Source organism: Syngnathus acus, chromosome 14, assembly GCF_901709675.1.
Source record: "Syngnathus acus chromosome 14, fSynAcu1.2, whole genome shotgun sequence".
Classification (NCBI taxonomy): domain Eukaryota; kingdom Metazoa; phylum Chordata; class Actinopteri; order Syngnathiformes; family Syngnathidae; genus Syngnathus; species Syngnathus acus.
In genome coordinates this window covers 7,609,341-7,634,055 of record NC_051099.1, presented here as the reverse complement: position 1 = coordinate 7,634,055, position 24,715 = coordinate 7,609,341, and the positions used below count along the sequence as shown (strand labels likewise).

At 44.1% G+C, this 24,715-nt stretch overlaps 2 protein-coding genes across 10 annotated transcripts in view; both read right to left on the bottom strand.

The window, feature by feature from the left end:
* Nucleotides 1-274: 274 nt before the first annotated feature.
* On the bottom strand, nt 275-5,906 carry dpf2 (D4, zinc and double PHD fingers family 2). 4 transcript variants are annotated; one of them, XM_037269875.1, is made up of 12 exons: nt 5,810-5,906; nt 4,278-4,438; nt 4,045-4,152; nt 3,790-3,968; nt 3,155-3,247; nt 2,979-3,060; nt 2,744-2,785; nt 1,580-1,711; nt 1,366-1,497; nt 1,180-1,292; nt 1,012-1,093; nt 275-925 (listed from the first exon to the last, which is right to left on the bottom strand). In XM_037269875.1, the coding sequence occupies exons 1-12, from the start codon at nt 5,839-5,841 to the stop codon at nt 843-845; spliced, it is 1,239 nt and encodes a 412-aa protein (XP_037125770.1). In that variant the 5' UTR covers nt 5,842-5,906; the 3' UTR covers nt 275-842. The 4 variants fall into 4 exon arrangements, with proteins under 4 accessions (XP_037125770.1, XP_037125769.1, XP_037125773.1 ...); XM_037269874.1 differs by having other exon boundaries at nt 4,278-4,441; nt 5,810-5,871; XM_037269878.1 differs by lacking the exon at nt 2,744-2,785.
* A 2,069-nt stretch (nt 5,907-7,975) lies between these two features.
* Nucleotides 7,976-24,715, bottom strand: part of LOC119134181 (spectrin beta chain, non-erythrocytic 1) — a 29,599-nt gene continuing 12,859 nt past the window's right edge. For 2 of the 6 annotated variants that reach the window (XM_037270692.1, XM_037270694.1), the window contains exons 2-39: nt 24,053-24,204; nt 23,719-23,892; nt 23,536-23,627; nt 23,337-23,417; nt 22,546-22,661; nt 22,249-22,361; nt 21,936-22,123; nt 21,751-21,868; nt 21,522-21,680; nt 21,135-21,437; nt 20,865-21,018; nt 20,378-20,772; nt 20,030-20,293; nt 19,736-19,947; nt 19,099-19,236; nt 18,797-19,016; nt 18,189-18,725; nt 17,654-17,856; nt 17,486-17,576; nt 17,263-17,409; nt 16,926-17,189; nt 16,626-16,850; nt 16,307-16,396; nt 15,890-16,168; nt 15,695-15,825; nt 15,396-15,600; nt 14,936-15,310; nt 14,618-14,862; nt 14,415-14,553; nt 14,251-14,335; nt 13,963-14,159; nt 13,736-13,863; nt 13,554-13,629; nt 13,067-13,144; nt 12,274-12,446; nt 11,178-11,351; nt 10,980-11,022; nt 7,976-10,894 (exon numbers count right to left, since the gene is read on the bottom strand). In XM_037270692.1, coding sequence (XP_037126587.1) covers nt 10,673-10,894; nt 10,980-11,022; nt 11,178-11,351; nt 12,274-12,446; nt 13,067-13,144; nt 13,554-13,629; nt 13,736-13,863; nt 13,963-14,159; nt 14,251-14,335; nt 14,415-14,553; nt 14,618-14,862; nt 14,936-15,310; nt 15,396-15,600; nt 15,695-15,825; nt 15,890-16,168; nt 16,307-16,396; nt 16,626-16,850; nt 16,926-17,189; nt 17,263-17,409; nt 17,486-17,576; nt 17,654-17,856; nt 18,189-18,725; nt 18,797-19,016; nt 19,099-19,236; nt 19,736-19,947; nt 20,030-20,293; nt 20,378-20,772; nt 20,865-21,018; nt 21,135-21,437; nt 21,522-21,680; nt 21,751-21,868; nt 21,936-22,123; nt 22,249-22,361; nt 22,546-22,661; nt 23,337-23,417; nt 23,536-23,627; nt 23,719-23,892; nt 24,053-24,204 — 6,986 coding nt within the window. In that variant the 3' untranslated portion in view covers nt 7,976-10,672. The remainder of the gene's footprint in view (nt 10,895-10,979; nt 11,023-11,177; nt 11,352-12,273; nt 12,447-13,066; nt 13,145-13,553; nt 13,630-13,735; nt 13,864-13,962; nt 14,160-14,250; nt 14,336-14,414; nt 14,554-14,617; nt 14,863-14,935; nt 15,311-15,395; nt 15,601-15,694; nt 15,826-15,889; nt 16,169-16,306; nt 16,397-16,625; nt 16,851-16,925; nt 17,190-17,262; nt 17,410-17,485; nt 17,577-17,653; nt 17,857-18,188; nt 18,726-18,796; nt 19,017-19,098; nt 19,237-19,735; nt 19,948-20,029; nt 20,294-20,377; nt 20,773-20,864; nt 21,019-21,134; nt 21,438-21,521; nt 21,681-21,750; nt 21,869-21,935; nt 22,124-22,248; nt 22,362-22,545; nt 22,662-23,336; nt 23,418-23,535; nt 23,628-23,718; nt 23,893-24,052; nt 24,205-24,715) is intronic. The other 4 variants (XM_037270693.1, XM_037270691.1, XM_037270696.1 and 1 more) reach the window with 4 other exon arrangements.

The window sequence follows — 24,715 nt, the reverse complement described above, 5'->3', positions numbered from 1 at the left end:
ATATTAAGAACTTAAAAAGGCTCACGAGGACAAAGCTTGCGGTGGCTTAAAACGTTTGAACAGCACTGTACCTAAGCAAATTACATTTTTATCATCTATTGAAAGAACTATTTTTTTTAAGCAGCAAAAGAAGCAATCTCAATAATGTATTCTTAGCTGAATAATTGTAACCCTAACACTAGCCCTAACTCTTAAAGTCAAAGTCAAAGTCAGCTTTATTGTCAATCCCTTCATATGTCAAGACACACAAAGAAACCGAAATTTTGTTTCGTAAGTTTACATCTGAGTGGTCAAATTCAGATAAAAGCGTACAACTTATTGCATTTTAATATTTTTTCAATATATTGTGCAGCCCTACTTTAGCGTATATCATCATATTTGCTAATAAATATCCTTAGCAGTTGAGGTTCATTAAAAAAAATATTCAAGAGTAGCATATTTGCTCTTGAGCAATATTTCACTTGAGATGTGACCACCTCCCTGCAGTCTCAAAGTCTTTGGGGCCATTCGAGTAAGCTTGTCATGTAATCTATTTTTAGCCTGTGTGCGCGCTGAAATCTAAACAAATTAAAATTGTCCTCAGAGTGTACTGAAATCAACTTTAGAAATATAGAAATTGTCAAAAAGCTACGGTTCGCACGACATGCTACTAGATTTGAGTGAAGTTCCACTTGAAGGTCTCGCGGAACGAAAAATGGGAGAGCGTAAGAGTCACGTGTGAAGACATGAGGCCAGCGTGGTAGCGCGTACTTCCCTTTGGACCAATCACAGCCTCCCTCTGGACACACTCGCCCGACATCAGTGCAGTAGGCCGGCAGAAGTGTGTGCAGAAGGAGCGGCCATCACGAGGGCGGGGCGTCCTGCTTCTGGTAGATGGACGCTTTGTCTTTCAGGAGGTCCACGCACAGGTGACAACTCCAGCTCCCTGATGGCATATACACACACACACACACACACACACACTTGTGGTCAGTGGCAAGTGGTGAACACTTAAGAACCCTGTACACGTACCCTCTGGGGGTTCCGCCATGGGCGGCTTGAGACAGTACATGTGGTAACCTCGATCACAGTCGTCGCAGAAGAGCAGTTGGTCCTTGAAGATAAAATAGAAACCGAATCTATCAAAAGCATTTTTAAATCTTTCGTCATCCATCCGTCATTAAAGGCGGGTGAACTCACGTCATTCTCGGAGGTGCCGCACATGTTACAGCACTTGCATTCGATGCACTGCCAGCGATACGTCTTGACGGCGGCCATCATGATGGGGGTGAACTGCAGGCAAGACGGGTGGCCTGAACCCACCACACTTCTTTTAGCACATTTGAGCGAGTGTGTGAAGGAGGGGACCAGTGTGCCGTTCCCAACCTGAGCGGCCGCAGTCAGAGCAGGACACCAGCTCTTCGGACTGGCCCGTCTTGTGGTTGGTTTTGGAGTCTCCCAAGCAGAAGTCGCAGTACTTGTTGGGCAGGGCCAGCCCATCCGGACCTCTCTTTGGGGCTGATCCAGACATAAGACAAGCTCAAGCACAACGGCGCCACCTAAAACATTCAAGCAAGCCAAACCAGTGTCGAGTGCTTACTTTTGGGCGTCTCTGGCAGCGGTGGCTCGCTGGCCTCCGTCTCCTCCGTCTCTTCGCCCTCCTCGTCGGCCAGATGCGAGTGTGTGTAGTGGTAGCTCAGGCCCGGGCGGTTCTTGTAGCGCTTGCCGCAGACTGACGCCGGAACACCGGAAATGACAACGACATGCGTGACCACCACATAGGCTGGAAAGTGCTCTTGACAGTGTTTCACCGACAACCTTTTTCATTTTTTACACATGGAGTACAATATGAGCAACCACAGGCAATTAAATATCTTCATCTTCACAAATTACTTCATCAAGAAGGTAATGTAAATAGTACACTCAAACACAACCACTTTCGAGCAATACCAATTAAATGCCATTAGGTGGCAGTACTGTGCAAATTACAGTATGTCAATTAAAAAGGCGATTAGTTATGAGGTCTCGAAAATGTAGGGTTAGGGTAAATGTAAAGTACACTCAAACACAACCACGTTCCAGCAGTACCAATTACATGCCACTAAGTGGCGGTATTTCACTAGACAAATAGAAACTATAAATATCTATATGTATTTACTAGAAATATCTTCCAAAATTACTTTGTGATCAATTACAAAAAAAAAAGTAAATACAAACATTTCATGAAATCCTTTTAGGGGGGAAACGGTTAAATGTTATTTGAGATGAATAATATTTCACATCATCACTTAAAAAGGTATTTCAAAATTATCTAAAACTATTATCAAAAGGTTGCTTCCCTCAAAATATCAAGTGAAAAAATAACTAGAGACACATAAAAACTTAAAAACAATAAGAATATTAAATTCATAAATAGATATAAAAGTTTAACCACACAAGAGGATGAAACATACCAGAACCTTTATTTCCCAGGTTTTAAAACGATCAAATGGTGCACAGTGGGGAGTGAAAAGACAAAGGATGAAGCACGTACAGAGAAAAAAAATCACGTGCTTCTATCTACGTCGTATTCTATGAGGTTCATGAAGCACAAAACAAAGCACAACGTCCGTATAGTGTGAAGATGACAAATCACTAGCAGTGCCCTCTGAATTAGGTCGCGAGCCACAAAAAACGTGAGTCAAACTGAAGAGTGTGGACGACAAAGCACAAGTAGCACACCAGGACATGACATGCAATCGACGTAAGAAGGAAGCTGATGTACCTTTTTCAGAAGGTTTGGAAATATGCTTTTGTTTGATAGCGTCTGAAAGAAAGGGGAGGAGACAAGAAAGCACAGACAGACACTCAGAAGAATGTGACTGCCCTCCAGTAGAAACATAAGACACATGAAGAAGTAGATGAAGTCTACAGTAGCTTGGCTAGCTGACGGGATTACAGGGAGCAGAGACAAGATGGAGGAGGGGGAGACAAAGTCGCGGACGGGCGGCGTCACTCACTGTCGCACACGTACGGCTTGTCGCGTTCCTCCAACGCCGCAGAGTCCAGCTTCTTCTTGCTGCTGCTGCCCACGCCGCGACCCTGAACACGCGTGCACACATATATGACAATCTCAAAACTGACATCTCCTTTATACAAATGGTTCAAGTGTGTTTTGTCCCAAGCAATCTTTTACCTTCCCCTTGCCTTTGCCTCTTCTCTTGGGCGTGTCTTCCTCGTAGTCCTCATCATCCAGGTCATCTAGGAAGTCATCGGGCTCCAGGATTTTCTGGGGTGGGCGGGCACACGCGGGTGAGGGTGTGTCAGAACTGGATTTTATTTTTATTCATTTTGCACTAAATAATTGGTGAACTCACTTGTACATAAAACCAAAATGATTAAAAAACAAGGAAAGATTTTATATTTAATTATTTTATTTCTAATGATTAATGTTAATGATTTTTGTTAATAAATAAGTCAACACAAACTGAGACCATGGTAAATTTTCTTCAAAGTTTTTAGACTATTTTCAACCTATAATCTCTACCTTAATCCAAACACTTTTTTTTTTTTAGATAAACTGAGATAATGCGGTTGCCCAAATGTACACACCCATTTAGAGGAACTGTGTTCAGTTATCTTCTAATTTAATCCTTAAAATAACCCTCCAACTGTCTGTAATCACATTAAAACTAACACAGTTTTTAAACACAGTGTCATTGTATTCCCACAACCGCGAAAGGTGAACTGAAATATAGCGACAGCCCTTGAGCACAAAAGTTTGCACACCCTTTGTTTGGAGTATCACAAGTATGCGTGGAGAAGAAGAACCTTTCTGATGCGTGTGGCAGGGTTCAGGCCGACAGAGTAGTCGCTGGTGTTGGAATCTTCCTCAGACGCTCGGGGATCGACGGGTGTGCGTTTCTCCAGAGAGTCGCCCTTTAGCAAGGCCTCCAGGCTGCTACCGTCAGACGACAAGAGTGCGTCTTTCTTTGGTCCAAAATCGATCTCTGCGCAGTCAAACGCAATAGGTCGATATATATAGTCGATTTGAGTATTCTTTAAGAGCATCCCACTGCAAAATACCTGACTTGGCCGAGGGGAAAACTAGCCGAGGGTCCTCAGTGGGATGAGATCTTCTCTTCTTCCTCCACCTCCTGGAAGGGTAAGTGTAGAGCTGCCCCGGAGCCCTGCCTGAAGAACAACACAACTTCTATGAAACCTCATTGTATGCTTCTTTACACTTACAACTCTTCTATCATCAGTACAGGGCCTTTCTAATATCGTGTGGTGAGAGGCAGAAAACTGTTGATTCCTACCAGGCCCCCTGTGCCTCTTCTCCATCCAAATGTAGCAGTTGCTCTGAGCCACGCCGGTCTGGGAGTCGAGGAAGGGCATGCGCACGCTCCTCTCCGCGCACAGACGAGCGTTGTAGTTATGGCATTGCTCCATGGCATCTCTGTAGTATTGTTCACCCAACCTGCTGACACACAAAAAACAAAAACATCATTGCTGTGGAATTTCAACTTCAGAAGTCGAAGCAGCCAAGTGTCTCCATTTACCATTAGATCACATATTGGAAGTTAGAGGGGGCGCATTATGTTGATCATTGCTGCCATAAATCATCAAATCTGAGACAAATCAAATGTTTCACTTTTTGAAAGAAATTAAATGGACTTTACCTCAATATTCAAACGTTTTGGCACCCAACTGAATGTTATTCATCCTTTATGTACAGCGAGTACTCTTTTACACAGCGCCCCCGGTGTTCGCACTGAGACCCCAGGCTACATTCAAGTGAAAAGTGTGCAAAAGCACAGTTTTGTTAAAATGTCAATAATGATATGTGGGGGGAAAATTAAATATGAATGAAACGTATGCCATGCTCAAGAAACGTTTGGGGTTTTGAACAATAATTGATTAAAATAACACGTTTTATTCACAACTGCAATACATAATGGCATAAATTTAAGTAGTGCCAAGTCCGTAACATTTATTGTGCAACAATTTCAACAAGTGACAAAAGAGTCCCAACTCAGAAGAGCAGTCCAGAAAAAGCACACCAAAAAAATCTGCAAATAGTCCCACAAAAAACCGTACTTACGGGGATCAATCCATTACAAAGTGATGACTATTTTTACCGTTGACATTGATACAACTACAATATGTGCTCGTTAAATACATTACTTAAACTTTAAACGGGTTGGAGGAAAGTTTAGGTGACACCGAGTTCAAGGACAGCTTGGTGTTTCCATGGCATCAGAACTCCCTAACGCACCTGCCGTAAAACATCAACTTCAAGCACAACTGAGTGACGACGCAGAAAATCGAGTCCTTAAAAACTGCAGTTCAGACCGAACTCGTGCGATAATACTTTGAATGGGTGACATGATGAGGAGTATTTAATGCAATTTTGAACTTTTACTCAATCAGTTCCCCCCAATCGCCAACTTTGGCTAACTTTAGCCAATTAGCGTGACAGACACCTTGCGTGTGTGGAACCAAACGACGTGAGCTAGCTGTCAAAATAGCGTTGCAGGCTTCAAAATAACCATAAAAAACATTTCGATCACTGCCACAAATGCACACATATCGTAGCATATTATATTTGCTGTATCACAGTGAGTCGACACATTGAAAATGTCAAATGCGTGCTTGCTAACTGGACGAGATCAACTGAACACTCGACGCTCGGACAGCGTTTGGTAACCTTCAAGCGTCCAAGTTGCAATCTTGTTCGTGCTACCCAGCGACGGGGCTGACAGTCTAATAATGAAATGCTCGTCGTACTTTGGCCGCAACTTTTGTCGACTAAAAGCGAGAGAAATGTGCGGGAAAGTGAAACACTTACAGTTTGACAACATTCTCGACAACAGCTGCCATCTTGCTTCAGTGCGGCCAAAGAGGCTGCTGGGAAACTTCCGCCCCCGCACGCGGAACAGGCAGGGAGGCACTTAGTACCGTCTAGTGGCCATCTTTAGTCATTGCAGAGGCTTTAGTCATACGTGACGTAATTTGAGTAAGTAGACCCCCGTTTATCGCGGGGATACCATACGTAAAAGTTGAGGTTTGTGATTGAGCCGAGCAATTGTTTTCCCCGTTAATATATCACTGACATTGAAAGATGAATGAAAACATTTGATACACGACGATTCAAATGAGAAACGCAGATTGTCGCAATAGACGTAATATACGAGTCACATAATCTCTGTAATTGCCCGCGAGCGCATGCAACGCTTTGCTTTGTAACGTATCATTTCTAAATCAGTCATAATGTTGCATATATGGTGCAACGCAGATATCGCTGCTTGACGGGCATGAATAATGTATGTTTTGTAAAGCGTCTTTGAATATCCAGAAGTGCTCTATAAAAAAATAGATAGATAGATAGATAGATAGATAGATAGATAGATAGATAGATAGATAGATAGATAGATAGATAGATAGATAGATAGATAGATAGATAGATAGATAGATAGATAGATAGATAGATAGATAGATAGATAGATAGATAGATAGATAGATAGATAGATTGAAAAGGGAAATGTGCTTTCGGCAGTTTGCACACATTTTATTAAGGCGGCGCTAGACTTATAATCATATCAATAAATGCTTTTGCCAGTTTGCAAAATTATTTTATTAAAGCTGCGTTAGACATATATAATCATATCAATATAATCTTCAGTAGCGGTGTGCTCGTGTAGTTGCATGGTGGGCGCTGAGGAATGTGAAGGCAACTCCGTGAACTTATTTTCGACAAAGTGTTGTGGAACATGATGTCCCAGACAGGGAGGATGGAAGGAGAACACCTCTCATCGGCCCAGACAGGGAGAACACCTTATTTGAACATCTCCAGGCCGGCGAGGAACGAGAATAACATTTCGTCCTGGTGGTCGCACCTAACCGCCAGACAGCTGAGGCCGGACACCTGCACTCAGCAGCAATAACACCCAGACGAGGAGGAGATGGCCATCGACCAGTGGCGTAGCCAAGCCGGGGCGAGCCGGGGCGGCGCCCCGGTTAGGACTCCCTGCACCCCGGTTGAAAAAAATCGAGCTTTTTCGATTCTTCATTTTCATGCCGTTTTTTTCTTTCGGTCTTGCGCGAATGTGCTTGCGCTATTCTATGTGCGCGATGTTATCCATTCACCGTTTGCCTCCCGGACCCGGATGTTGTTTTAGCGATCAGCGAACGGCGTGGGTGATGTTCGATTTTTTTTCCTGTGGGCGCGCGCCCCTACTGGAAAAATTCCTGGCTACGCCACTGCCATCGACCAATCATCACACAATGTTTTGCATGCTTGAATATTCATATTGTGTCTCTTTAAAACTGGGCAACCCGGAAGAATGTGTTGTCTCTTGATGTGTCACAAGAACACACGAATCTTAGTGTGAGGGACCCGAGGACCCAGGCACCTGTATTAGTTTGCATTGTCAGGAATAAACAATTGGTAAATTCGGCCTAATTGATCTACTGGTCTTCTCTTTGACAGAACGAACTCGCAAAATTGTTAGGTGCGCCAGTGTGTGAATTAGGACATAACAACTCTTAAGTGTTGATCGCAATTTGGAGTCAGATCAATAACTAAAATCCGTAGCCTAACAATAGATAGATAGATAGATAGATAGATAGATAGATAGATAGATAGATAGATAACAAAAATTAGTTCAAAAATCAAAATTATATAAATGCGTCTACCGAGCCAGACGGGCTTGATTGAATTGAATGAAATAATTCTAAGGGGAAAGTGGAAAATTTAAAACGTTGACATGGCTTTGGCGCTTGCTTTTGAGCCTCGGTTCAGGTCGCAAGTTCTTGGCTCCTTACTCCACCAAGAACTGAGTTCGGGCGATTTCGTTATGGCAGTCGTGCGCCCACTGCGGCACGAGCGTGCGGAGGTTGTCTGGGACAAACAGGCAATCGTAGGGGCAAACTGTTAAACTTTGCTGTTTCTTTCCTCCAGTAATTCATGAAAAATATCAGAGTTCATAATTTACTCCCCCAAAAACAGCACATCTTTGATTAAACCAGATTTTATTCTTCCTAATGTTGTAGCTGTAGATACAGAAGTCAACAAACATTTCTGGAATTGTAATGAAAATGCTCCACGGCACACTGACACCATGTGGAAGAGTCTGCTATTACAGACACGTACCTGAAAATGGACAGCAATTACACTTTTTTGCAACAAGTTGCATTAGTAACAGCAGTAGTAATAGTAACAACAGTAGCAATAATGATCATAATAGCAATTAATAGTAGTGTTATTAACAACTACAGAAAACATTGTCCAAAGTAAAGAGAAAATGAAAGTTTTATCCAATGCTGCAAGACAAACCACTGGATGAAAAAAAAAATTACAGTTCCAACCAGTCTGCGATTACCCTGCCTCTTTCAACAAAAAAATAACCCTTTTTCAGTGCTCTTGTTCTTCATTCAGAACCTTTATTTTCACGAGTGCTCTCACAGCCTACCAACTTTTCGTTCTTGTCCTCTGAAGAGAATTTGCACACGCTTCAAGCATGCAGTACAGTGTTCATGTGAGGGTGGAAGAGAGAGCACTTATGCTTTTTTTTTTTTTGCTTCGATGACCAATTTGGCCCAATTGATATACATTCAAATGTTAAGACCTTTGACTCATCCACTGTGACATTTGAATCATTGTGCTCAATGTAACTAACAGTGCCAATGGTCACTTGTTTATGCATTATTAACCTTCGTAACTTGGCTTCCTCAAACTGTCGACCAAAGTGGACCTTTGGTCACCCTGTACTCGGATTGGAGCAATGGTTGTACTGGTTCCACAATCATTTGGAACTACAAAATAAGGCCAAGCATTACAGTTCAAACCAGTGCAACCATTATGTAGGCTTACATCTCTCTCTGTCAGTCTCATTGTGATCAGCATGTAACGGATTACGATTATCAAATCAAGTGTAACATAACCCAAACATTCCAGTTCAGTATTGTTATCTCTTTGAATTTTGGCAGTGAGAAAAGGCAAATTGACATCTGGATGAAAGTGACAATAATTATCAATATTTATGAATAGAAAACTGCTCTACCACCTCACAGAATACCGTTGGACATGTACAGTAATTGGAAGATTCTAATAGAATGCCTAATGTGTTTTTTCCATGAACTGAGCTATCTTATTTCTAGAGATTATAGATGCCAATTACTTATATTGTTCTTCCACCCTGATAATGAAGCGATCACGTTCTCAGCATAAATCCACACAGATGGGTTAATGGTGATACACAAAGATAACCTACAGTATAATCATGCCACAAAGCACAAATATCATTTGAGGATTTAAAACGTGTCCCTACTTAACAGGACCTTGATGTTTTTATCACATTCGGCCAACATATATAGTCCGTACCCAAATTAGATCACATTCTTATCTCAAGTGTGAAAGCTTATTTTGGAAAGGGTTTGAATGAAGGGTATAGGTAGGTTTGTGAACAGGGGTCCGGGGTATCGTTTCAAGTAAGGCGGCACTCTGGCAGCACAAAGTGGATATTCTACTTCCCTACATCAAATCCACAGCAGCCATGCCAACTGTGACTGGACACGTGCTGCCATCTGTCCATTTCTGCCACACCAAATGTGCTTCAGCTTATTATCTACTAACAGCCCCAGAATACCAGAGTGATGACTGGGGGGAAAAAAAGAAAAAAAAACTCCTTGGTCATGTCAGTTTACAAAAACAGAAGTAACCAAAAAAATCGCCAGAAAAGAATTCCAGTAATATTTTGTATTTGTGTTCTATTTTCATCTGCATTTGAATACCAAAAAGTAGCATCCATCAGGCTGTTAATGAGTAATATTGACGTGCAACTCCACATCACAACTCATATCCACATGCGCACGCACGCACATACACACGTACACACACACACACACACACACACACACACTAGAAAAACTAATTTTCTCTGCTTTGTACAGACAAAAAAAAAAAAAAATCAAGCAGAAAATTTCACTCCAATGATTATTAGGGCATATTTAGCAATACAAAATAAAATCAAACTGCTTATTAAATATATATAAATGTCCCAATTTAATTTGTGTTCACTTACTGCAGACTGCTAAAATTAAATGTGCTTTATTAAAAAAAACTCACGTACCGTCATTCCTACAAGAAATTATAATACATACAAGGATAAAGCCAATAGTCTCAACTAGTTTTACTTTGTTTCTCTCCACAACATGGATAATCAAGTCAATTAGTTTTCTTCAAACCAGCAATAACAAAAGATAAATAATAATCAGAACAGCATTAATATTGGTCAGGTTAATAACATCAAGCTCATAAAGCAGAAAAAAGGGTCTGAGACAATTGCTCTCTAAAAGAGAAGAGCTTTCAGGGGGGGAGGGGGTCACATGGCAGGATAACAGCGCACACAATGCAAGAGAACTGAATTAGTGGACCTCCTCAAACAACATTGGTTGTATTAATGATGACCGCGTGCTGTATCTCTGAACGTGGGGCTTCAGTGATTATGATGCACTTGGTTGGGAAATATTGGTAAATCAAAAGCAAAGCAACAGATAAAACCAGATGAAAGAAAAGAGTACATTTTCGGTAGCTGTCGAAATACAGTGCTTCTCTGGGCTGCACTGAGACCATGTGTGGTTTGGGACTTCTACGTCTGCCTCGTTCAGTTAGTGGGTTGCTTCCATCTGAATTTCTTTTTGACAAAAGTTCTTATTTTTTCTTGCCAAAGAAGCTGAACCTTTTCTCACGATCCTTATCTTTGCCATCTTTGTTGCGCATGGCCACGGCTCCGGTATCGCCTGAGCCGGGCGAGATGGGGGACATTGGGGGCATGGTCATGGCGCGGCTGAGAGCCCGCGGACCTCCGGGCGAGTCTCCTGAGCCCGATGGAATGGAACTGATGATGGAGCGGATCCAGGCGCTCATTTCCGTCTTGAGGTGGACAAAAGACACTTGTAATCAACCAATTCACAGCACAAATACGTACAAGATATTTAGAAAGTCCATTGTATATCACCTCATCCTTTGCTTGGAATAGGAACTCTTTTCCATCGCCTAGCCTGAAAGCACACCGTTCTCAAGGTCAGTTCACTCTGACACTAAAGGGTGGTTCATTTACGATATTTTTTTTTAATGCAGCTCAGTTGTTTTTGCGCCATCCATCCATTCAATTAGGAAATACAGTAATAAGGCAAAAGTGAGGTAATCCACTCACCGGAGCTTGAATACATGTTTCCTCTTCTTATAGTCATGTGCGACCTCACAGACAGCCTCTCCAAGGCTGATTGGGACCTCTCCGTGGTATGGAATCCCATTCGTGGCACTCTTGCCATCTTTATAGAAACCCAGACTTCCTTTTCTAAGGACGCAGTATACATTCTGCCATGACCTGTGAGATGACACAAAAGTAATTGGAAGTGTGTAAATCAGTGGTTCCCAAACTTTTGCAGGCTGGCGCCCCCTTTGGCTTCCCAGTGAATTCCTAGCGCCCCCCCCCCCCAAGGACCGGCATTTATATAAATAAATAATACATTTATATAAATAAATAAATAATACATTTATAATATCATTACCATTACGTTGAATTAGTGGGAGCACTGAGTTTGTTTCTCAGAAACGAGCCGGTCCCATCTAGACGTAATCGGAGACAATGACACCCGAAGTGATTTAAGGTTTGTCTTTTATTGCAGGATGCTTGGTCTCCATGTGTTGAAGCAGTTTTGAATGCTTCACTGCCTGGTTAGTTAGCCTGTCGCCACATATTGGCTTTGCGGGCTCGACTGGGGAAACATGTCACGTGACCGGGACGAGTGTCTTGACCTGAATTAATTGATCATCGATAAAAAAAAGTCTGTGCGGCTTGGCGGCCCGGTACCAAGTGACCCACGGACCGGTACCGGTCCGCGGCCCGGTGGTTGGGGACCCCTGCCCTAACCAGCTCAACACAACACAACACGGCGCGTTCTGGCGAGTCCCCAATTTCATGTTGACTTGAACTCAAGATGATGTTGACCGCCAGAATGCGGTTTTTATTATAAGATAAAATTCTGAACATTACAAGCTTGAAATTACAAACCTGAGCTTTTGCTTTTGTAGTCTATGCTGTCGGATCTGACTGGGCCAGAGCGGCGTGTTGTGTACAAATCGACTGCCGCCCCCCCTACCGCCCCCCTACCGCCCCTTTCTTCCTCACCGCCCCCCCAGATCTTTCCACCGCCCCCAGGGGGGCGGTACCGCCCACTTTGGGAACCACTGGTGTAAATGAACACACCAAAAAATGCATTGTTTATTTTGATGTACATGTTTGTTACCTGGTAGCAGCCTTTTTACTGTGCGACTCCATTTCTTGTTTTCGACAAAGTATGCCCTCCATGGTGTCCGGGTCAGCGTCAGCTCCGCCTCGGCCCGGTAACGTGGCAGACGGGTCGAGGCGGGAGGACGCCAAGCCGCTGTCTCGACCTGGTCCGTTTTCCGATTCGGAGCCCTGTGGTTCAGAGCAGAACATTAAGCGGAGGTGGGAGGTGGATAAGCGGAATGTTGGTGGGGGCAAAGCAGCTTTTCACAGGCTCACATGGAAAGCTTGAATGACAGTCGCTTCACGTATATCATCATTAAGTCAGTTCAGCAGGTCCGTATAATGACACATTATGGCAGCGCTGCATGTGTGTAACTGTACATTTATGTGCACTTGAGACATACAATTACACTACAGCCACACTTCCTGGAAACCTACATGCCACACCTGTCATAAATACTTCAGAAATTACACCCCCCGAAAATATAGATAGTACCCCTATGCTGATAAGGGGGAGGTAGCTAAGGTAACTGGAATATACAGGCAAGGGACTAGAACAAGCTACATATCAAATAAATACATCGCACCACATATACATCTCTACCTTCACTCATGTCCTGGTCAGTATGAGCACATACATAAGAGCAAATGTACACTTGATCTATGAATGTGAATCATGCCTTGGAGTGCACTTGCCAAATACGAGGCCATGACAAAATGATCAAGCGATGCCTATGACAGAGCGATGGCACTGCGGTTGACCAGGCGCTGAGTGGAGGCTACAAAGCTAACCAAGTCTTGGTACTCACACGCTGCGGCTGCTTTGGTTTACACACGCGCTTAGCCTCTGATTTCGATCCCACTGACAATGATAGCGATAGCGACTGCTGGTAAAAACGCAACAGGACATTGTTAAAAATTATACCAGTGTGTCTTTCCTAACAAAACAATGCTATCTTCCCGAGTAGTCTCATTCGTAGACTTTAAACTTGATCTTGTCATTTGACGAGCAGTCATTGTGGAATCTAAACATAGATAATGATGATGACGATGTACGTGCCACCCTGCATTTATAACAATGTCCCGACATTGCTGATAAGTCAGACAAAGCAGACAGTACAGTTATACAATGTTTGAATGACACACTTAGAATCTAGGCCTTTTTTGGAATGCAAATGAAACAGGCATTACTGACAAGAAATGATTTGATTCACAATGTGAGGGTATATTTTTGATTGCTTTTAACGATCATTTCTTTTCAAAACTGAATGTGAATCACCAAAGGCAATCTCTCACCTGTGACGTGTCATTGTCACTGTGTACTCCGTTCACAGACACCGACTGATTCAGTGTGGTCTGGTCCAGACTGGTTCTGTGTTTGATAAAGTGAGTGATAAGACTCATTAGCAAACATAATGTTGACACTGTGTACCCGCGGGTAGCTTTATGTTTGACACAAATCAACCTTTGCTTTTTACCTGGCAGCTGAGTCATGCACTTGACTTTCTGCCTCAGATTGCACCACTTCCTCCACCGGCGCTGGGGTGGGGGGCCGTCGCGCCCTCTCCTCTTCCTCTTGCCTCCTCTGAATATCCTGCTCCTCCAGCTGAAAAACACCCACTCAGTTAGCATTTCTAAAATGAAGCCCTCAAAACTGAAGAATTAAACCTTACGTCACAATTTTATTTGAATTTAGTCTACTCACTGTGGTAAGTTTCTCCAACTGCACAAAACGCTCCTCCCAGGAAGCGGCGAGTTTCTCAAAGGCCTCGTGGCGCTTTATTAGACTTTCCACCTCATCGACGTTGGAGCCGAGGTCTGCTGTCCGCACGAGAGGTTCTTGCCCGGCCAACCAAGACTCGGCAACGTAGGCGTCACGTCCAAACTGCAATACCTCGAGCACTGAAAGGCAAGCCAAGGAGAGAAATGTAGTTTCACTTTTGTGCAATGGAAGCAAATGTCATCGCCAGCAGTAAAAGATTAGGTCACATACTAATTTGTAAATAGTCCATCTTGTCCTGCCACTTTTTGTTGATTTTGTCTCTCTTTTCTTGTAACTGAGCAAGCTTTTCCCGGATCTGAAAATGAAGATTTGATGAGCAACGACATGGTCATAATGTTTATTGTAAAGGGTGAATCGCAGCAAGAGAAAATGACCTCATCTGTGGCGTAGTGGTTATTGTTGATGAGTGTGTTCCCCATGTCAAAACAAGCTGTGAAGCTGTCTGCTCGGGTCTCAATCTCCGACTTGATGTCTTGATGATTTGCAATGACCAAGCCTGCGGAAGAGACATCCCTGCAACAACAGAATACAAAGTCAGGTGCGGGCGGCTATAATAAGAAACTCATTATGTACTAACCTGGGGCTGTCATGCGCATCGATCTGCAGGTTGACCCCATCCATCCAGAGCATGAGGTCCCGCACCATGTTGAAGAAGCGAAACTTTTCCACGGTGTCGAGGAGGAGCACCCTACGGGATTCGCCGGCCTTAAGAAGACCTTCCCAGGCGGAGCTTACAGCATGTTCACTCCGGTTAATGTCATCAGCTTTCTCTCCGGCGTAGGCCTTCTGCAGCCGTGCAGCATCATCTTGCACCTGGTTCACCTTGGGGTAAAAAGACAAAATGGAGAAAGTCATTCTTCCACTCACAAAGCCTTTTATCAGTAGGTCAGGTCACCTGTCCGCTGAGGGCCTGAATGTCATTTTCAAAAGTATTGTGCTGTCTGTGTAGATGCTGGACAGTGTTCAGATCCCGGCCAAGGTCGGACGGCAGTGCCTCTCGCTTCTCCTTAACGCGGCCGAGAACTTCCATGGCATCCTGATGGAAGCGGTGCAGCTCATAGGAGGCTGCTAACATCTGCGTGCGTGTGTCAATCAGCTCCAGCAGGTCGGCCCAGGCCTCGTTTAGCCCGTCCTTCCACTCGGCCACACTGGCGTTCTCCGGGTGACCGGACTCAATGAGGTCGTCTGCCAGTCCGTTTACGCCGTCCACGCGCTCTTGGCCAATTGTGCTAGTGTCGCGGGCAAACTCACGGAACTTGTCCCTCAGCATCTGTGGGAAGTAAAAATAATTTCAGTTACATTTTCCATAGCATAGCACCATCATCAGGACACGCCGGCGGTGGAATAAAACGTACCGTGACATGCTCATAGTCCTGTCCTAGTTCATGCGAGCCAGCAACCATCTCCCTTTCTGCGATCCACTGTTCCAAATCATCCACCTCCCGCTTTAACTGGGTCAGACGAAGTCTTTCCTGAAGCCTCCCGCGGCGCTCCTCCGCCAGGTCTTTCAACCCGGCGTACAACTTGTCAACTTGTGCTTGTCGTAATGTGATTCTGTCACTGTCAAATTGAAACACAAAGCATGCCAATCAGTCGTTTGGAGTGTACTTTGCTCATAAACAGGTGTGAGAAAACAGTCGATGCATTGTCTAACCTCTCTGGGTGTTCACTGGTAACCATTAACCGGCTGCTGTTGGCTAACTGGTGAATGGTCTGGGCATAGTCTTCGAGTGCTTGTTCCAGAGTCTGGTGCTTTTTCACCATCACGAGAGCACTCTGCTCATCCTGAGAGGCAAACAGTTACATGCATTTTCAATGAAGTCTGCCCGATTTGTTTTGTCTGTCTCACCTTTGCCTTCTCTTCCGACATCATGTGCAATTCCTGCTCTCCCATCCAGGCCTCTGCCTCCGCCGCATCGGCGTAGAACTGCTGCGCTCGATTGGCCTCCACCAGACGAGCGTGGCGTTTGTCGGTCTCGTCAATCAGCTGGTCCCAAAGCTCTTTCAGCTCAACAAGGCGCTCCTCTAGAATAGACTGTCGCTCGCTGTCAACCTGACTTTGAGTCTTTCCTCGCTTATGGATGTCATCAATGCGGGGTTGATGTCCCTGGATTTCCTTTTGCAATGTCTGAATCAGAAACAAAAGACATGATCGGTTTGTGTGGATGCTGTTCGGATTGGTCACAATCAGAAAATCTCTTTCCTGAATTATGGATGAATGCATGATTTGTCCTATTTCCGAGGCTAAAGGTTGAAGTCACGATACCTGGTTCTTCTTGATAAGTAGCTGCACTGTAGGAAGATCCTTTCCATGCTCTGTGGAGGTTGCCAAGGGCATCCGTTCTTTCACCCACAACTATAGGAATGACATTTTGGTCAAGTATGAATGAAGAATATTCATTTTTTGTAATCTTGAAAATTAACAAACGTGAACAAATATATTTACTGATGCAATTTACCTGCTAACGGGCCAGAAATAACACCAATGATTTTACACAAACTATCTTCAGTCGAAACAGCAAGTGACTTTGAAATCCTGTTAATAGACTTTTTTTTTTAATCCAATATATAAAAATTAAACTCACTATTTCATCTTCTAGGTCTCTATTGAACTGATGTGCCTCTTTGGAGGCAAGTAGCCGCTGTCTCCTCAGTCTAAGAGGCTCCTGGAGGCTGGAAAAGCTGTCAGTCACGCGCCTTTGTTGACCGTCCACCTCAGAAATTCCAGCATCTTCCTGAGACAAAGCCAAGGCTTGAGACTGCAGTGACTGCACCTCCTTCTCCCTGACCTCCATCTGGTGCTCCAGCATCTACACAGGCACAAAACAGAGTGTGAGACAATCAGTATTATTTGTCACTACCAAGGCATCACTAGCGTGGTCTACCTGATGCTTCTTGAGCAGGATGTTGACACTGGTCAAATCCTTGCCATAATCGTCACTATGCAGTTGACCGTCAAGGTTCTTCACCCAGCCATCCAGAGCACAGCAGCTTTGTGTAAACAGCTCTGCCCGATTAGCATCAAACAAGCACTGGGCTTTGGTGCGGGTGGTGCTCTCTAACTCCTCCCACTGACGCTGAAGGTCCTCCAGGGTTTGCTGAACAACAGGTTTCAACTCTGGCTTCTCTGCCACAAGAGCCTGGCCCTCCTGATATGAGACAAAGTGACAAGCATGAAAATGATTCTTGATTTCATCTCTGGGTGTAATTTTACATTCACACCTTATCGATTTTGTCCAGCCAGTCTTTGTTAGAGGCCAGCTCTGCCATGAAGGCCTGGTGTTTTTGCCACTTGCTGTGAAGATTTCGAGCCTCATCATAGGACATGTCCTGAGCCGTCAGCATCTTCTCATTAATCCATAATGTGAGCTAAACAATAGACAAAAGGATATTAGGCAACAATGTTAGCATTAGGGTTATTTCTACAAATGTGCTATATCCATACCTCCTGTCCATCTTGGAGGAAGTGCTGCAGTTCACGATTATCCTTAAGTTTTGCCAGCAATTCATTGGCGGTGTTCTTGTTCTTGAGATGCCTGGTCAAAGACAGCGAGATCATTAAATTGTGATGTCTTCACGAACGAAAAATGACCTGTTTGAAATATGCTCCAACCTTTCCTGAATAGAATCCACTTTCTCTTGGATCTTATCAGAGTTTGCGTTGCCATCGTTAATGAGGCGCCTTCCCGCCTCCACAACACCCGTTATCTTCTCCTCGCTGGCCTCTGTGGTGGTGAGGAAATCTTCATATTTTTTAATGGCCTCGTCCGCTCCTTGGAGACTTGCCGGCATCTCTGTGTGGGATAATACGTACTCCTACAAAGAGAGGAAAGGAATGTTCTGAACTGAACTGTAATCTAATTCTGCTCTTTCTTGACAAGCACTTTAACACAAAATACAGTGACGCCGGGACATATTACAGACATCATGTTAGAAAGGAATGTTTTCTTTTTTCTGTCTGGGTTCAACTGGCTAATTATCTAGGTTTAACATGTCTTTTGTTACTCATTCATGACTGGAACATTGTGATTCTCCGCTCAGCACACCAACCGGCAGTCTAGTATTTGCTCAAAGCTAGCTCAGACTGTATATTTTTAGAACCATTGTGATCATAGGAAGAAGCCTTGGTTTTGCAGTTTTTTCCTAACCTGGCTATTGAGGAAGGCCTCCGCCTGCTTTGCATCCCTCAAGAAGGTCTGGAAGTCGAATGCTTGGGCCAAAAGACTGTGCCGGTTCTCCCACATTTGACGCAGCTCATGCCAGCCGGTATCCAACGCCTGGAGTCTTTGGGCCAAGAACATGTGCTGGGCATCCGTTTGACCTTGGGTCACCTCCTGACCGACCACTCGCATCTTCTCGTAGTCGTCCTTATAGTTATCCACCTCGTTTTTGATATTCTCGTGCTGGGCTAGCAAACTCTCAGCCTCAACCAGAGAGGTGGGAATGTCCTCCGAGGCCACGGCTGTCTGGGTGCGGGATAGCCACGACTGGAAGTCATCAAGATCCCTGAGGAAGCCCTGCAGCTTGCTGGCCTCACCCAGAGACTCTTCACGCCGTTTCATGGTGGAGTTCAACTCCTCCCACACTTGCTGTATCCCTGCCAGGCGATCTTGAATCTCCCCTGCTTGATCTGGATGCTCTTTCGCCAGTTTTTTGGCCTCCTCTTTCAGGTCATTTAACTTCCCCTGTAAGGACACAAACAAGAATTTTTAACTCCTTCATGGTTCCACATTCCAAGAGTGAGGTTACTACATACCTGGATAGCTTCGAGGTCTCTCTCCATGCCGGTGAGTTTGCGCTGTAGCGCCATCACTCCAGTTAGATCATTTCCCAAGCTCTGAGTAGATTCTATCACTTTGGTCTTTTCTTTCATCCAACTTTGGATCTCATTACATTCCAAGTGGTAATTTTGGATATTGAGGGCTGACTCCAGGCCTTGTTTCTTTTGACCAGCCAGTTTCTGGAATCCTTTCCATCTAGGGATGATAGCGACGGTAATTATTTATGTTGTGTTGCTTTGTGCCTGGGTCATTAGGGGCATCGTGTGTCATTTCTAACCTATTGTTCAGATGATCACGTGTCTGATGGATTTGGTCTTTGTTGCAGTTGTCTGAAGTCAGCAGCTGCTCAGCCACCCGGTTCACATCGGTGACACTGGTCCCTATGTTGTTCATTTCTGGTTCTAGTGTGTCAAACCTAAAGCCACAAGACAACTCAATTCATCGACTGTACTAAATCCGTGCAAAGTTTAATTAAAAAGGGCCATCTAGCATACAACGGTGTCAGCATGTTTCCATTCTTTGATTGACAGGTCAGAGCAAAGCAAGTTCAACTAGGAAACGCATCTAACAATCTAATAATCAGCAGCTCCGGTGAGTTATGATGCATTTAATCCAATTTTTTTTCATGTTTTTGTCATGTTATTAGATTAATATTGATTCTAAACTGCTCCAGATGATGTTTGCGGCACAGCTGTGTATTGTTTATATTGTGTTTTTGTGTAGTATTGATGGATTCTGAAATTGCAGTGTGATAGTCTTTAAGACTCAAGTACCAGTTGCACGGCCCGCAAGCTGTACCTTGCGTATAATGCAAAGGAAATCCATCAGATTGTATAATTGCTGTGTTTTATTTCAATTACTTTGCGAGACTAATAAATGCTGTAACAGTCCTCATTGTTGTTTTTTACACTGACCTCTGCTGCACCACTTCCAAGTCTTCGAGTTTGGTCGGGATCTCCATGCCATGTAACCACTTCTCTTTTTCTTCCACCCAAAGTTGGCAGGCACCCGCCTCACTGAACATACGATAAAGTGCTAAAGCACCTTCCAGGGCCTGACGCCGAGACACTGACAGGGATTGTAGCTCATTATAGCGCTCCTCAATAGCAGGGAGCCGGCCCTCCACCTAAATCGACAATAAATTGTTAATTCAGTACTACAGAAAAGATTACATCATTTGGAATGCATGGAAAACAAACTAAGCATACCTCTGGGAACTTAGCATGAGATTGCGGCAGTGCTTGGTTCTGCTCATGCAGGGATTCAATGAGGGGTTGGTGGCTCTTAATCTCTTCCTCTACTTCCCTCTGCTTGCGAGCGAGAGTTTGGGTGGAGAACTCGTCATGGCCCACATCCTGACTAGACACCTGTCTTAGAGTTTCCATGAGCCAAGCATCCATGTCATTGGCATCTGTTAGGAACTGATGCAAGGCCACTGAGTCTTTAAGCTTCTGTTCTCTCAGTTTTGTCGTCTGCGAAGAAGAACAAGAAATCCAATTGAGTTTTACTGGGGCATACTTGTCAAGTACTTTTAAAGAACGTTGATGGCCACCCACCTCTTCCAGATGTGTCCACTGCGCACGAATGTCTTTAATATTCTCTCTGACCTCTGGGGCTCCAAAGTGTCCCTCGTTCACCAAAGCTTCCCCTGCAGCAATGCTGTTACCCAGCGGGCCGTAGCGTGCTGCCATCTCATCCCTGAAAGCCTCGTGTTTACTGAGCAGGTGAAGGGCAGAAGTAAGGTCGCGGCCGCACTCCCCGCTGGTCAGGATCTGCTCTTGCTCTCTGATCCAGGCTGCTTCCTCTCCCAAGTCCCACAGAAATTGCCAAAGACGACGAGAGTCCTCCAGGCGTTCTCTGCGCTGTCCGGCAAGCCGCCCGAGTTCCTCATAGGCTTGGCCCAGAAGGTCGACTTTTTCACTAACTAGCCCTGGCTCACACGGTGTGTAGGCTGGTAATTAGAAGGGAAAGAACACACAATTATAAATATAGTGTAAAATAGTCTCACTGAACAGAATGTGAAATTAATGATTTTAACCTCACCCTGGTCATGAGAAGTGAAGCGTTTTGCAGCTCCCTGCACTGCTTTGATTCTCTCAGCCTGAGCTGAAATATCAGCTTCGACGAGAGTATGCTTCTGAAGTAGGTCCAAAACATCATGTAAATGTTTGCCACTGTCTTGGGACTGCAGACGACTCTACACACACACACACACACACAAAACAATCAATGGTACAAAACTACCAAAGTGAGGAGCGTGTATCTGCTAATTACTCGCGATAAATTGGCACCATGTATGAAACACATCAGTACCTTCATGTCGGCCATCCAGTCCATGATGTAACGCATCTCTTCAAACAACCTCTGTAGGTCTCGATGAGCATTCAGCCGTTCTCTGCGTGCAGCGATGAGCTCCTTGAGGTATTCCCAGAGACGAAGCACATTGTCCCTTCTTGCGAGCACGCGTCGCACATCATGGTATCCCTCAACCTCCATCTCTTTTGCAACAGCCTCAACGGCAGCCACACGCTCCCAATATGCACCAATGTCCGTCTCGATTGCCTCGTGTTTGCGGGTGGCAGCTTCCACCGCTCCCAAGTCAGTTCCAAAATTGTCCTGAAAATGAAACAAAATGAATCAAATTCCATTGCCCATCAAATGCGTTTCTAATGAGGCTCTGGAAAAATTGCAAAGAATTACCTGAGACACCAGCCGCTGATTCTCACTTAGCCATGTTTCCCGCATAGCAGCTTTGCGGTCAAACCGTGCTGCAAGCATTTCCAGCTTTTCTTGGCGGATGAGTTCATTTCTGAGTGCCAACTCGCGTTCATGCTCCGCCTTTTCAAGTCGCTCCCATGCCTACGCATACAGCAATTGTAAGCACAATACACTAACTACTACTACAAAGACTAATGAACGCATGCAATACCTTATTGATGTCAGAAATGAGTTTTCCCTCCCTGGGCGTGTAAACTTTCTGGTTGTTTGCTCTCATCTTGCTCTGGATGGTAAAGAGCAGGACCTCCAAATTACCTTTCTCCGTGAATCTGTAGCGACAAGCAATGTGTTAAAAATATACTAAAGACCAAGAACGGGATATTCTCCGTTACTCACTTGGGTGGTTTCTCCACAGTACGGTAAGAATTAAAAGCCTGGAGCTGATTCTGCACAGCGTTGAGTGAGTTGGCTAGCTGCCGATCGTTCAGTGTCACGATTGTCTGCTCAATCCACTCCAGCAGCTCTGAAGCCAAGGTCTCATACTTGTCGATCAGCTGATCAGCCTCAATGGCATAGTCAAGAACCTGCAAGAGAGCTCGAAGGATTAAAACAACTGGCCGAGCAAATGGCAACTACATGGATATGACTGGATATATCTTTTCATTCATTTAAATGTATGAACGTTAAATTAATTTAGAGGGCAGCTAACCTTGCCAATACGTTTGCCCTCCACTGCTAGCGCTTTCATCTTTGAGAAGTAATGGTAGTAGGTCGCCACATAGGTAATGATGGACTTTTCATCTGGCTGATCAACATTAACATCTGGGGGGGGAAAAAATAGAGTTATGAGTTTGAAGTAGATTGTCAGAGCACACTGCCGTGATGTTGTGCCATCTCCACTATAATTGAGCCTGGTAATCCATCAATCCCGCCACGGAATTAGTGGTTCAGTAGAAACGCACATTACATAAGGCTTTGTGTGTTTGTGGCGGATTTAATCACTCACCTTCTGGGTCCAGTAGCTTAGTAAGGCCCAGCTCCTTTTCGGCCACATTGAAAGCATTTTGGAGATTGTAGTGAGCGTTGGACCTTTTCAGGGTGTCAAACTCAATCAGGTCGGGTCTGGAGAGGCCAGGAAACAATTATTATTTTAATAGCAACAAACTGCAGGGTGGAAGAGACGATTGAAATGCGTCATCACCTTTTATGCTACAGAGAATTAGACCTTGAAATAAAATTTACAATGTATTAAAAAACCGATTAGTCTCTGATGATAAACCAGGAAATTGAAAATAACCAATTGAAGGAGGCGACGACTCAAACAATTCAATCATATGCTGCCTCCTCTCCTCTATATCTTGAACAGGTATGTTAATTGTAATGCCAGTGTTTTTTTTATATACTGTAGGTATGCTTCAGCGACAGAGAGCAAATTTCAATAACATTTAACCACTGAGTTTTAGTTTTCAGCCTGTCACAAATGTACTCATAGCTTAGCAAGCTATTCGAACAACTATTACCGACTGGATGTGAAATTGACTTACCGAGAATGGCTCTACATATCAAATAAGTAGGTTATTATTTCTGTGATCTAGGTCATCTCACGCCCACTTTTATTTTTATCTTTAGCCATCCTACAGACTGAGAAGACCTGAATAAAAACCCCTCTGAGGAGTGTGATGGCACTGCAACAAGTGATAATACCCCCCTCCCCAAAATGCTAAGGGCGCACAACGGGTAGTTTCACTGCACATACCAATGTAGTAAGTAGCATGAGTACAAGGAGATGTCAATGACCTGTGTTTGTGTACGATGGCATTGAACGCTAGACCATCCCGCCAGCTGGTAGTGAAGTTGTGGATGTTGACATTGGGATAGCTGCGGAGGCCAGGACAGATGTGATAAATCATTAACATGACACATCCAGCAGCATAGTAGCGTAAACGGCTTAACATTCGAGACAGATGATGACTGTTCTCGCCATCTGATTTCTCACCCGGCGGTTTTCATTTGGCACCACAGGAGAAGGGCATCTTTTGCCGATTTCTTCTCTTTGTTGTCCTCAGTCTCCACACTGATGTCCTGAATCTGTGACCACATCAATTGTTAATTTAGAATGGTGCCAACGGTAGCATGAGATAGAATTTGGCATTTTGGCAATGGGGATTGTTAACATTACCTGGAAGCGAAGAATTATGGTCCAGATGAGCCCCAGGGTAAGACGGTGATTCCCATCCACAATGTCATGTGATCCCATGTTTTCTAGATGGACCTTTTGTTCTTTGAGGAATTGCAGCGCTTTATCGACATTTTCTAAGCAGTGGATACGCATGCGTCCTTTAGTGGGCTTTGGCTGTTAAGCGACAGAGGCAAAAAAGATCCAGGTTGTAATGCCAGGAGAGAAATAATCACACATAAAAATGATTAAATGAAGCACATGATCTCTCCTTCCTCATCACTTTTGGTGCCAGGGGGGGGACAGAGATTGATTTTTTTTCTTCTGAGATACTGACCAGCTGTTCTCCTGAGAGTACTTCCAGCAGGCGGATAAGCATGCGCCCGTCACGCAGGTCCGTGTACAGGTCACCGATGCGACAAGTCACTCGGCCTAAGTGAGAGTTCACCCATTTGGTAAAGGTCTTCTTCTGTACCGCTTCACGCTCATCTGGAAAGGAATCACAAGAAGGGAGGAATGTTTTGAATGTTTCAAGTAGACATATGGAGCAGGGTTCTAATCAAGAGTCTAATCCTTGTCTACCAGCTAAAAAGGTGGCCTCATTTCTAGGACATTAGCTCTCCCTTCCTTTTAAAAATGCTATTCTAGTATGGCACAAAGTGACATTAACACAATAAAAATATTGCAGTTATGTATTTGTATGCATGACCATTCAAAGTAAACATCTTGAGTATTGCAAAGTCACATGAAATTTGCCACGCTGCACGTTTCTAAAAAAAAAAAGTCCAATAGGGTAAAGTTCACTGAACATGAGGAAACATAAGACGGTAGTTGTGTAATCAACCGCTCCAGCGACAATTTAGAGGGCAAAAAAAAAAAGAAGTGATTTTAAAATTTCACACATGCTTGCTAAGGTGGAGCAATATTGAAGCACTTGAACTATTGCAGGTTGAATGAAAGCGCTTCCTCTTTGAGCTCTCTCACGTTTTAAAAGGGAGAA